Source organism: Phyllostomus hastatus, unplaced genomic scaffold (genome assembly GCF_019186645.2).
Source record: "Phyllostomus hastatus isolate PE091 unplaced genomic scaffold, TTU_PhHast_1.1 phas_contig_449, whole genome shotgun sequence".
NCBI lineage: Eukaryota > Metazoa > Chordata > Mammalia > Chiroptera > Phyllostomidae > Phyllostomus > Phyllostomus hastatus.
In genome coordinates, this window is record NW_025333882.1 from 2,151,571 (window position 1) to 2,165,986 (window position 14,416).

The 14,416-nt window shown below is 34.6% G+C and overlaps 1 protein-coding gene across 3 annotated transcripts in view; it reads right to left on the bottom strand.

Moving 5' to 3' along the window:
• Positions 1-3,541: 3,541 nt before the first annotated feature.
• The window catches only part of PCMTD1 (protein-L-isoaspartate (D-aspartate) O-methyltransferase domain containing 1), an 84,758-nt gene continuing 73,883 nt past the window's right edge, over positions 3,542-14,416 (bottom strand). For all 3 annotated transcript variants that reach the window (XM_045845031.1, XM_045845030.1, XM_045845032.1), the window contains one exon: positions 3,542-6,876. In XM_045845031.1, coding sequence (XP_045700987.1) covers positions 6,509-6,876 — 368 coding nt within the window. In that variant the 3' untranslated portion in view covers positions 3,542-6,508. The remainder of the gene's footprint in view (positions 6,877-14,416) is intronic.

Consider the following 14,416-nt stretch of genomic DNA (forward strand, 5'->3'; position numbering starts at 1 on the left):
CCTCTCCCACATACGGTGCCACAACACAACAAAGTGGGTTGCCCTTCCCTTGTGAATACCTAAGGCTCCACCCCTTACAACATAACAGATGTGTCAAGACAAAGAAATATGGCCCAAATGAAAGAACAGAGCAAAACTCCAGAGAAAGAACTAAGATGAGGAGATAGCCAAGCTATCAGATACAGAGTTCAAAACACTGGTGGTAATCTGACCACAGAAATAATTAAGTAGGGTCACAAAATAAAGGAAGAAGGGAAGGCTATGAAAAGTTAAATAAAGGAAAATGTACAGGGAACCAACAGTGAAGGGAAGGAAACCAGTACTCAAATCAACAATTTGGAACAAAAGGAAAAAATACACATTTAACAGGAACAGAAGGAAGAATCAAGAATTCAGAAAAATGGAGAAGCTTAGCAACCTCTGGGGCAACTTTAAATGTTCCAACATCCAAATTATAGGCGTTCCAGAAGTAGAAGAGGAAAAGCAACAAGTGGGAAAGTTATTTGAACAAATAATAAAGGAAAACTTTCCCAATCTGGCGAAGGAACTAGACATGCAAGACCAGGAAGCTCAGAGAGTCCCAAAGAGGATACATCTAAGGAAGAACACATCAAGACACATCATGATTAAATTACCCAAGATTAAAGATAAGGAGATATACTTAAAAATAAATAATAAATAATAAAAAAAATAAAGTAGATGATAAAGAAAAAAATAAAAAACATAGGACCTGAATAGACACTTCTCCAAAGAGGACATACATCACTAATCACCAGGAAAATACAAATAAAAACCACAATGAGATATCATCTCACACCTGTCAGAATGGCCATCATCAATAAATCAACAAACAACATGCTGGGGCAGATGTAAAGGGGAACCCTTTTGCACTGTTGGTGGAAATGCAGACAGGTGCAACCACTGTGGAAAGCAGTATAGAGATGCCTACAAAAATTAGAAATGAATCTGCCACCCTGGCTGGTGTGGCTCAGTGGATTGAGCATTGGCCTGCAAACCAAAGGGTCACCAGTTTGATTCCCAATCAGGGTACATGCCTAGGTTTCAGTCCAGGTCCCCAGTGGGGGGCCCTTGAGGGGCAACCACACATTGATATTTCTTTTCCTCTTTTTTTCTTCCCTTTCCCTCTGCATAAAATAAATAAAATCTTTAAAAAAAAATGGATCTCCTTTTTGACCCAGCAATCCCACTTCTGGGAATATATCTAAAGGAACCTAAAACACTAATTTGAAAGTACATAAGCACCCCTATGTTCATTGCAGCATTATTTGTAATTCCCAAGATATGGAAGAAGCCCAAGTGTCCATCAACAGATGAGTGGATAAAACAACTACGGGCTATTTACACAATGAAATTCTACTCAGCTATAAAAATGAAAATTTTACCCTTTGCAACAGTATGGGTGGAACATTATGCTAAGTGGAATAAGCCAGTAAGAGAAATACGAATACCATAGGACTTCACTCACATGTGGAATCTAACAAACTGAACTGTGGAAAACAGAGATAGACTCATAGATGGAGAAGAGATGACAGCCAGTGGAGGGGAGGTTAGGCAATGGAGGGATTGAGCACAAAAAGGACTAAGAACATGGACAATAGGGTGGTGATTGCTGGTGGGCAGGAGGGTATAAAGGACTAAATGGTAATATAAAAATGTAATAATTACATATATTTTTTAAAAACCTTAGTAAGCCCCTATCAAATAGGTAAAAATCACTACCAGCTGTAGGGTAAGGAGATGGAAAAACTGGAATATGGAATATTTAAACATTGCTAGAAGGAATATATGTTGTTACACTATTTTGGGAAACAAATTTGCACCATCTACTAAACATGTTTCATGGCCCAGTAATTCTCCTACATATGTACAGTAAGACTCTTGCTCACACAGTTACAAAACACGATGGAGAATGTTCACAATTGAACTGAGGGCACAACACATTCATCAACGTAGAATTAAAATATAAGCTGTGAATGAAACTAACTATATACAACATGGTCTAATCTCAGAAGGGTAATGTGAGTGGAAAATTGCATTTTAAAAGGATACACATAGCATAATTCCACTTAAAAAGTTAAGCATGCACGAAGTTAGCCAGAAAGTTCATTTTTTTTCCTATAAGATGGCTCTAGTAGCACTTAGTTGTCTTTTAACTTCATTTGAAATAATTTTGTTAGATTGTATAGTGTCATACCAGGGTGCATTTTAAGAAACTTACCAGAATTGGTGAATTTTTATGTAACCACTTTATTGTTGAAGATGGAAGAAAATACGCAACATTTTCAGCATATTACATTTTATTATTCCAGGAAAGGTAAAAACACAAGTGAACCAAAAGATTTGTACAGTGTATGGAGAAGGTGCTGTGACTGACTGAACATGTCTGAAGTGGTTTGAGAAGTTTCATGCTTCAGATTTCTCACTGGACAATGCTCCACAGTCAGGTAGGCTGGTTGACATTGATAGCGATCAAACTGAGACATTACGTGAGATTACAACGTTATAGCATGCAGGAGATACTTACATACTCAAAATACCCAAATCAATGTGTTATTGGTGAAAATGAAAAATGTGTCTTTAATCATGGAAAAATCTCTACGGACTTTTTGGGCAACCCAGTAATATAATTTACAGATATGGGCACATGTCATAAAACTACTATAGCAAAAATAAGGCCATGATAAACACAAAAGGGTTACCCATGAGAGGAGAGGGATCAAGATTCGGAAGGTACACGCAGATAATCATAAATCAAGTAGTCAAACCTAACAGTAGATACACACACAGGTCCTTGAATAACATCATTTCCTTCAACATCATTTCATGAGGTTAATGAGAAAAAAAATGGTTCCCGGCAAGGCCACTGTCTGTGTACTTGGTATGCTCTTCTCATGTCCATGTAGGTTTTCTCTGGGTACTCTTGTTTTTTTCTCCACACCCCAAAGACAAGCACCTGGTGAAATGGCATGTCTACATTATCCCTGTGTGTGTGTGTGTGCATGCACATGTGTATGCACAATGGAAGGGCATCCTGACCTTGGCACTGGGCTGCCTGACTACCCAAAGCCCTGAACTGCTTTTATTCATCTTTCTTAAATGTATGTATCTCACATTTGTTTCAATGCTCAACATTAAAATGTTTTGGGGGTTTTATTTAGAAGTTTACTGATGTTTTTGTGACCAGAAATATAAAATAGAAACTGTTGTTTTTATCAATTAGTCTAAGGTAAAATTGGTTTCATTATACCTCATTTAGCTCAGTTTCAAAGAATCTATCAATGATGTTAGTGAAGACTTGCTGTATTTACACATACACTGAATTATCCTTGTGCTTTACTTATATAAGTATCCTTCATATCTACTGAATACTTTAAAAAATATTTTTTTAAAACCCAAGCCTTCAGATGTGGCAATAGCCGAAAGGAAATTAGATGTCCAAATACAGACAACCATAACTCAGCACATAGCTATAGGTGTATTGAATTTTTCCAAATTAAAAAAAAAAAGCCAAGCCACTGAAGAATGTTTAATTATATGCAATTGTTTATTTAAAATAGTTTCCAAGTCTTTACATAATTTAACAGATATTTTTTACTTTTTTCCCCTCAGACAACTAGAAACCAACCTTTACATTTTTTCTTTTCTTTTAATCACCATATATGCCATTTTAGCAACAATATCCTTTATCATTACTAGAACCAAATATATTAACCAATAAGCAGTATAGATTTAATTATTTTCTTAGTAGTTATGGTGCCATTGACAAATCTCTTGGGATTTATCAGATGCTGGATGCTATTTTGAGCCATCTTCAACTAGCTGATTTAGGAAAATCATGCTACTTCCCCAGGCCTACTTTCTCTTGCAAAATAATTGACTGGATTAGAGTATTTCTATAGTTTCATCTGGCTATAAAATCACATGAATATATTCCTCATCATTTTCAATTGAGTTTACTTGCTACTTCTCCACTTATAAAGCATGATTACCTATACTCAAGTAAATATGAAAGCATTAAAAAATAAATACAAGCCTAACATATTCTTAATCACTCTAATATACAGTGGCATCCTGGTTCTTGAACTTAATTCATTCTGGAACACTGTTCAAGAAGTGATTTGTTCAAAAACATTATCTCCTTTATTTGTCATCTGAGAGACATGTGACTGATTATACCAGTATCAGCATGAAAGGATTGTCAGGTAGAGAATTGGGACTCAAAGTTTGTTCAACAACTGAGACATTTTTTCTGTGAACAACTTGGTTAAGAATCAAAGTGTTCAAGAACCGAGATGTTTGAGAACTGAGGTCTGAATATATTCCCATTAATACATAAAAGGTCTTTCACTTGAATTTTCCTTTTGTACTTCTATTTGTTTATTTAAAGTCACGAATGTAAAATGAATGCTTTTAAAAACAAAAGATACATTTAAATGACAAAAACAAGCAATCATGAAGATCTACAGTATACTTTGCCAAGGTTGACAGAATAAAAGATGTAAGTCAATCTTCAAATTTAGCCTTAACAAAAATTCTCTCCTGATTGTAAAATCATTTAAGAATATGTACATTTACATATCTGAACATCTGCTCCCAAAATGAGTGTGTGTGCAGGTGCTAAATAAAAATACATGGGTACCAGGAACTCAAGATTAAACTTCTAAAACTAATATTCAACTCAAAATAAGATGAACATTTCTAACAGATGACAATTGTATGAAACTATTTTTCTCTACAGAAATGAGATGTGGCATTTCCTTACAATAACAGCTTAGTAATCATCTGAGATAAATTGTGGAGTAACCCCAGCCTCCAATCACTGGTATAAAAACAAACACTTTCCATGAAATTATCTTTTATGTGACAAAAATATTCTAATTTATTTGGGATAATTTATGCTTAGATTTTTAAACACTGTTTTTAGATATCTGGAATTACCAGAACTGAGTTTTTTGAAATACGTATGTATTACTAATAGTAGACTATTTGCAGAGATAAGAAACCTTTCACTCTACACTGATTGGGTTTCTTCAAGCCTATTTGATCAACTGTTAGCAGTGATGCTGGTGGGAATAAGTGATATTCTCAATTTTTCCTTTCAAAAAATACATAATCCTTGTAACATTAACTACTAAATATGTTACATTATATAATTTCTTAATAAGGAATGACTGTTTTCAGGCCCCAGTATGATGAAAAGACACTAAAAATCTCATCTACTACCTGTATTATCACTGAGAAGCTACAACTAACACAAATGATAGTTTTAAGTATGTGACATTAAGCAAAAAGTGAAAATCATTATAAGTTTATCAAAAGAAACAACAGACAATAGGAAGAAATTAAATAAGCACAAAGTAGGTCCAAAAGATTATGCTATGACTCTGAACTAGATTTTCAAAGCAGAAGGCATGTAAATATAATTCCTGTGAATATTTCTTATACTATGAAAGTAAATCTCAAAGCAGATATAGCCTTGCTCAGTCAAAGATAAATACTCAGATGAACTAGAAGTTCCATTTGCAAAAGTGCACCAGCTAACCAAATCTGCTCTGGTCCTGCTAAGCATGGTCCAGAATTGGCCATCACTCATGCCTATTCATTCACTCACCGTGCTATCAACAGTCATATAGAACAACGGATTTTTTTAAAACCAAATTCTTTATACAGTGGACTACAGAAACAACAATCCTAAATATACTATCTTTTAAAACTCCAGAGAGTAATATAACTTCATTGTTTTTAAACACTGAAAATATAAAGGGTCCATACAAATTAAGAATTGTATTAAGCCTATACTTTTTACTTTAATGTTCACTTGATGTGTGCTCTTAAAATCTCTATGAAAAGCAGGTATTTTCCCCATGTCTTTTGGCAATAGATTCAAAAGCAAAAGTAGCAGTGCTGTTGAATTCCATGGAACTTTTCTTAAAGCTAAATTATTCAATATCTGTATTGTTATTGCACTCATAATCTGCCCGGAATACATCTACAGTAACTCAGCAACAGTGAATGCAAAAAAAGTAAGGTAAGTGGGTCTACAAAGCATTTAATTTCTTTATTAGATAAGAAAGTTTCATAAAGGAAAGGCAAGTAACTGCAATTCAAATATGATTATATATGCTTAATAATTATTTAACCTTATATAAAATTAAGTCTAACTCTCACTACTACAAATCTGTAATGATCAGAAAAAGATTTACAGTACACAATGCCTTGACTATTGTTGCATTCCACTCTTGAAGTCACTCTGAGTTAAAACAGCAATTTTTCCAAGAATTAAAGAAAAATATATTTTATAAAAGGGATTCTTTTTAATCACTGAATACATCATTTTTATTACTAAGACAGAAACAACTTATACTTTTTTCCCTCCACTATAATTCACTCTGATGAAAGAAAGATCTCTCTCTCTTCTAACTTCTAACAAAAGCTACTTTCAAGACTAAAGGAATTATCAGTAGGCATTCTTTCTTTGTGATTTAAGTTATTTATCTCTAAAATATGTCAAGTAAGCTTTTAAAGATTCAGGGAGGGGGAGCTTCATGATTTTTTCTCTCAGTAAATTCTGAGGAGGCTCCTCTGGCTTCATGGCTTCACTGTGATCTTTCTCTTCCTCTTCTTTGTTATCTTCTTCCATTTTTTCATCCTCTTCACTGTCTAGAGGCTGAGGAATAAGCTGATTACCAACAAATACATAAGTGTTAATTCTCTGTTTAACTCTCTTTCTTTTCCTTTTGGGTGGAGCCCTCTGAGGAATCCCCTTGGCTTGCATCTCATCATTTATGAAATTTCTAAGTGTGCGTCGAATGTAAATACGAGCCAAGTCCTGCAGATTCCTTACTGCACAGGGGGCTATAAAACACACACACACACAAAAAAAAAAAACATAAAAAGAAAAACATATTATTAATTTCTTCACAGAACAAAACATGTATTTCCTGGGAATGTTAGAAAACAGCAGGTATAAAAACTCTGACTTTCAAACTAACAAAGATTTCAAGGTGTTTACTATGCCAAGCACCATTCTAAGCACTGAGGACAGTGGACAGTGCAGAAGTTTGTATGTATAGATTTGGGTGTGACCCTTTGTATCTTCATAAAAATTCTTTGGAAGGGAAAAATAAGAACTTATAAACAGATTACATGAGAATTAACTAGCTAGGTGACAAGAATAGAGAGATTTTACCCTACATATGTTTCATATTTTTTGATGTTGAAATAAATCTATTTAGAAAACCCAAATAAAGGCATATTTGAACAGATGCCCATCTATAAGCTCTAAAGCTGGTGTGTGCATGTACACAAAGAGCTTCTATCTTTCTGTAAATCAACAATTAGAACTGGTTCATATGGAAAGGGCCACCAGAAATGCTGTAAAGAAACACCTGTTAACTCGAAGAAACATTAAAGATTTCTGTAAGTTATTGATGTTTACTTCTACCAAATGAATCAGAATTGGAACATACCCTTTCTGCTTCACTCCTATCTCCCACAGATCTATAAATGCATAAGCCCTAGAACCATATACTCTTCTTGGAAGCCTGCTCCAACATCTTATACATAAATAAATTCTCTAGTCGCCACCTAAAATTCATTTCTCCTAGTCTCCATTATTGTAAAAATAAAACTATTATCAAGTATACTTCTCAAATATCTAAACTAAATAAAACACAACCCTCCACAGTTGCACAGCATTAAAAAATATTCATCATTCATTTTTCATTTCTTTACTTCTGGTTCTCTTTTTTCAATGCCTCCCATCCAAACCTTTTTGTTATAACATTTGAAATCCTGCCATGTTTAGTTATTCATATATGATCTGTCTTTGTCATCATTCTGTGAGCTCTACGCAGGGAGGAGCTCTGGCATTTCCTCTTTGTGGCCCCCAAGGGGCCCTGTAGGGCCAGCTTTGTATAGTACATCATCCTATACACGGCTCACAATGTACTTACTGTGTTCTTATGCCCTTATACACCATGCCCTCATGCCCTGGCCTATGCCCAATGACCAACTAGATACACCCTGTAATAGCAGATACGTTTTTTCAAAAAACCCAAGGGTAGGAGACCTAATTGATTCAAAGATCCCTTAGCACATATCTATTATATATGAAGAAATAAACAATATTTTAAAAATTTGTCTTTTTTCAACTCTACTGAAACCTGAAATGAAAAAGAATTCCAGAGAGCCATAGTGGGTATGTTCAGAATATACCCAATATTCTATATGAGGTAAAATCTGAAACAATATAAAATTTTTTAGTTCAAGTACTATTTCTGCCAATGATTAGTTTTGTGAACCTGGTTAAGTAACGACAGGTATGAAATATGCTCCCTTATATGTTAAAATGTGTAAAATACCACCTACTCTACCTCCCAAAACTGTTCATCAAATTACTTAATATTCATGCAACAACTGTGTTAAAATATATGCCAGGTATTGGTAAAGAATTCATTTATTTAATACATAAGAGAAGATGATTTAGACTATGAAACTCCTTAGTCTTATGGAGAGTATATATTTGGGGGAGAGGTAGATTAAAAATAATTACTAAAAACAAAGCCTAGGAAATATGAAAAAAACACCAATGATGTAGAAAATAATATGGGGTACAGCTACTTCCAACTACGCAGTCCAAACAGTCTCCTTGTGGAAGAAGCTAGGATCTAAATGACATGAGGAAACAGCCATGTAAATATCTTAAGGCAAAGCAAACATGCTAAGCTCATTTGCCCTAAGAGGGAAATGACCTTAGCATGTTCAAAGAGCTGAAAAAAGGCTAGTGTAGATAAAGTTTGGAGCAGGAAGAAAAGAGTAAGAGATACGATCATGCATGGTCTTGAAGGCCTTGGTAAAGAATGTGCGTTGTACTTGCCATGCAGCTATTGAAGGGTTTTAAGAAGGCAAAAGTTATAATGCAATGAAAATGACACTATGGCTTCTCTGTGGAGTAGACTGTAAAGAGAGGGGGCAGAAGGTCATCTGAAACACTCCTATAATCCAGTGAAATGTGACCACACTTCAATGGACACGGGAGTACCAGAGAGTGGCAATAAAGATGGAGAGAAGTGGACAAATTTAAAATACATTTTGAAGATAGGATGAACAGAGACTGATTGTGGGAGATTTTTGACCAACTAGCAGATGCTAATGTCAATTATTAACATAACAAAGAGGAAGAATAATTTGGGAAGAAGAAAATAAAAGATTTTTTTGTTTTTGTTAAATCTGAAATCCAAAATGGAAATTTTTGGAATAGTAACAACAGTGACATACCAGTCACCATTTCAATGTTTTATATGTAACAACTCAAGGCTAAATGAGGAAAGTGAAGTAGAGAAGAGGTTAAATAACTTGCTCAAGATCATGGAGATCTTTTTTTTTTTTTTAAGATTTTATTTATTTATTTATTTTAGAGAGGGAAGGGAGGGAGATAGAGAGAGAGAGAGAGAGAAACATCAATGTACGGTTGCTGGGGATTATGGCCCGCAACCCAGGAATGTACCCTGACTGGGAATCGAACCTGGGACACTTTGGTTCGCAGTCTGTGCTCAATCCACTGAGCTACGCCAGCCAGGGCAGAGATCATGGAGATCTTAAGTGACATGAGTTAGAACCTAAATGCAAGCATTTGACTGAGAAGTCTATGTTCCTTTCCTACCACCACTGATTCAAAAGAGCATAAGCACCCCTATGTTCACTGCAGCATTATTTACAATTGCCAAGATATGGAAGCAGCCTGAGTGTCCATCAGTAGGTGAATTGATAAAACAACTACAGGGAATTTACACAATGGAATACTACTCAGCATGGACGGACCTGGAGAACATTATGCTAAGTGAAATAAGCCAGTTAGAGAAAGACAAACACCATATGATTTCATTCACATGTGAAATCTAATAAACTAAACTAAACTAACAAGCAAAACAGTGACAGATTCATAGAGAGCAGGAAGACATCTAAGTGAGTGGAAAGGACAGAGAGAATGAGGAAAAAAGGACTCAGGGTGATTGCGAGGATAATGGAATATAAGAGGACTAAATGGTAATGGAAAAAATACAATTAAAAAAAGGGTGACTGTGGGACTAAGGGGCAAGGTCAGGGCTGGAGACAGAAGTGTGGGAGTCATCAGCCCACCATGACAGGCAATGTCAGATAGCACCTAAGAGATTGCATAAACAGAGAAGAAAGGCATAAGCTCAAGTGAGCTCTGCAGAGGGCGAGGATGGAAAAAAATCTCTAAGAGTTTTGGACACTATAAAGGAGCTAAGAAATAGAAGCTATAATTAGTCTTCTCAGCTGGTCTTCACTCTTCAACCTCTCTCACATTACAAATGATGTTCTCTTTTGACACCTTAATTTTGTTCTTCCTCTGCCAACACTAGCTACTATTCCAGGGACATTCTTACAATGATGAAACTTTCAATCCTAAACTGTCAGAATACCTGAACTTTATAAAGAAACAACTAGACCCTAGAGCAGAAAAGGATTCAGATTTAACTTTAACAGTTTTTAAAACTCAGAAGTATTAAAATAGTATCCACATGCGCTTCATCTCCAAGTTATTCTGCATGATACAGTAGCTTTTAAGTAACTTTCAACCTTATGTATTCAAAAATCCCCAACATTTTCTACTCTCTGACACTCCCTTGCTTCTAATGCTTCCAGTTATAGATAAGGATTTAATGAACCAAACAATACTAATCCTGAGTGCCATAAAATCTTATTTTGAATTGAAGTGTTCACTCTAGAATCACAATTAAGGTTATCACTAATATTCACAAGAACTCACTACTTGTTTCCCAAAAGACATTCTCTCTACAGATTTTATAAGAACTTAGCAGTCAGCACTTTCATCTTCATGGGTAAGCAAAGAGTGAAAAAGGCATTTTATTTAGGTCAAGCCCCAAAACCAATTACTTTTGCCATTTTCCACCAATAAAAACAACTTCTACAGCTCAATGTGGTATAGCGCCATAATTTACAAAGTCAATTTTGTGCCTTGTGATATTGTGATTTATAAGAAATGTACATTTAGTTTTCCATTCCTGACACAGAACTCCTAAAACAATTGAAGTTTCCTAAATGATAATATCATAAAGGTGAAAAGTTCCACCTGAGTTTATAAAAAGTTCCACCTGAGTTTACATTTATAAGGTAAACCTTATAATAGGTTTATAAGGTTCCTTATAATAGGTTTACCTTATAAATGTAAAAAAAGCCTTTTGGTAAACCCCTAAGGATGCTGAGCTGGTTGCCAGGGGAAACCAACTATGTAGAAAGCTTCTGGGCTGATGAACATGTGAAGGTGCTAGGAGGGTGGCATACTTTGAGAAGGCATGCTCTTAGTCATTCTCAACATACCTTGCCCTATACACCCATTACATCTGGCTGTTTCTGAGTTGGATCTTTTTATAATAAGCCAATAATCTCATAAGTAAACTGTTTTCCTGGGCTCTGGGAGCCACTCTAACAAATGATCAAACTCTAGGAGGGGGTCATGGGAACTTAATTTATAGCCAGACTGTCAGAAACACAGGTGACAACCTGGAGCTGCAATTGGTGTCTGAAGATGGAGGAGTAAAATGTTGTGTGACAAAGCCCTTATTAACCTGTGGGGTCTGTGTGAACACTGGTTAGTGTCAGAACTAAAATAGATCATAAGGAACACCCTGCTGGTGTCCACAAAGAACTGGAGAATTGCTCAGTGTGGAAAATTCCATACATCTGGAGTACAGAAGGATTGGTAGGTGGTATATAGAGAAAATAGGGTTTTCCTTTAGCTGGCTGATGTACCATTTTCTCCTTTACCTCTTCTAATGGGCCTGCCCTGAACCTTAAGTGGTGTATCATTATTCACAGAATATCTTACACCAAAATATATATATATATATTTGCATATATAAAAATATATATTAAATGTATATATAAATATATAATGTATAATATATATAAATTTAATGTGTATTTTATACATATTATACACCAAATACGTAGTATGTATATTAAAACATACATTTTATATATTTGTATATATAAAATACATATTAAATGTATATATCTGATTTTAATTTGAATAAAAATCAGTGATGAATCTGAGGAACAGTTATAACTACATTTTAGTTAACTGTTCATATGAGCAGTTTCATAGCTACAAAATACATTTGGTAAAGAATTTGCACATGTATTTTTTTAAGTTTTTCTGTTTGTACTAACATTCTTTCATAATTTAACTCCCTATTATTATGAAATGCTATCTGAACAGAAAGCTATTTATTTATTTTTATCCTCACCGGAGGATATTTTTTCATTGTGTTTGGAGAGAGAGGAAGAGAGAGACAAACACAGATGCTACAGAAAAGCACTGATTGGTTGCCTCCATATGAGCCCAGATCAGAGATCATACACTCTGGGATGGGTGACCAAACCCACAATGCAGGGTACATACCCTCACCAGGAATCAAACCCACAGCCCTTTGGTTCAGAGCATTGAGCCACACCATTCAATGTCAGAAGCTATTTAAACAAAAGGAAAACTTGTTCTTATTCTCCATACATCCTATTAAACTTAGATAATTTTCATTTTTTTTCATTCTGTGAACATTACTATATGAAGTTTTTTTTATTTCTGATTCATTTTTATAAGTTGCTCTTGGTACCAATGATTTTTTTCTCTTTATTTTAGACTTTCAAGTACATATAAAAAGAGAGGCAATTGTATAATGAACCCCACATACCTGGACAGTCAGCTTCAATAATTACCCTTTATGGCTGATCTTACTGCATCATCCATTTCCTCTTCCCATCCCCACCCAGATTATTTTGATAAAAAATTTATGCAGATCATTTATCCAAACATATTTCAGAAGTATGATGGATTTTTAAAAAATTTACACTCTTCCCCCATTTTATCATTTTCCATCAAATTTATTCCTACTTTACATTCATAGTTACAAATGTGAATCAACCCAACCTGTAGATCTTATCAACTATATAGATCTATTTGTTTTGATAACCTTAAAAATGAAGAATAAAATTGCTCATTTAAAGAATATCATCATCTATGCATTTATAAAATATGTTACTATAAAAACACATTTACAACCAAGACTCTTTTAAAGGAAACTAAACTAGAAAAACTGTCAGATAAAAACAGAAATACTGAGGGTTATAGTAGTGTCAGTTACAAAGTAAAACACTTATATAGTTGTAGATTTACAATAGCCAAGTGCTGGAAGCAACCTAAGTGCCCATCAGTAAATTAATGGATCAAAAAACTATAGTACATTTATATGATGAAATACTACACAGCAGGAAGAAAAGAAAGGCACTCCTACCCTTTGCCACAGCATGGATGGATCTGGAGAGCATTATACTAAGTGAAATAAGCCAGGTAGTGAAAGACAAACACCATATGATCTCATCTATAAGTGAAACCTACTCAACAAGACAAACAAGCAAGCAAAATAGAACCAGACACAATGAAATTAAGAACAGACAGTAACCAGAGGGGAGATGGGAGGGGATAAAGGGGGGAAAAGTGGGGAGGGTTTTCAGGAACATGTATAAAGGACACATGGACAAAGCCAAAGCGAAAGCGGGGTAGGATCGAGGGTAGAAGGTAAGGATGGCTGGAGTGTGGGGAACGGTGGGAGGAAAATGGAGACAACTATACTTGAACAACAATAAAAAAAATTGTTGCAGAAATCTACTGGTAACTATGTAAGTACAGTCATATATGATGCACATTGGGTTTATTGTTAGGCCACTGTAAAACCAAATTATGTCAGAGAATTCTTTCATTACTTCCCTTTATAACTCTCCAAATAGTTACCATAGGTTACACAAAACTGTTACAAACTGTAATTCCAAAGTTTGAAAAACAGGATGGAAAAAACAGTTTTATTTTGTTACTATTATTGCTCTTAGCAAGGAGTTTAAGTTTTCAATAATTATAGTATAGTCTACTATAAACTACAATAGTATATATTATACATATATGTGTACACATATGTACATGCATGTGTGTGTGTATAGGGAGGGGTATATACAGTCAACAAGAAATGTAGACTTCAGTGAAATAACTGTGTAATGCATGTGAACATAAGTGCCAATTATTTGATTCTGGTGCTAGAAAGAAAGAAGTCCCTTTTGGTGTCAGAGCACATCTAAAATGTATCTCTTTTTGATTAGACTGGGGTGAAATTTAAATTTAACATCCCAGTAAAGTAACTTCATATTTCTAACAGAATGAGTCTTTTTGATAATCCTTTTTTTATTCTTAAATCATGCTTATTTTATTTTCAATTTTCCATATATAATTGTTTAATGCAATTTGCTGTGTAAGTTGACTCAAATCCTTTTTTAAGTAGAATACGTTAAGAATTATATT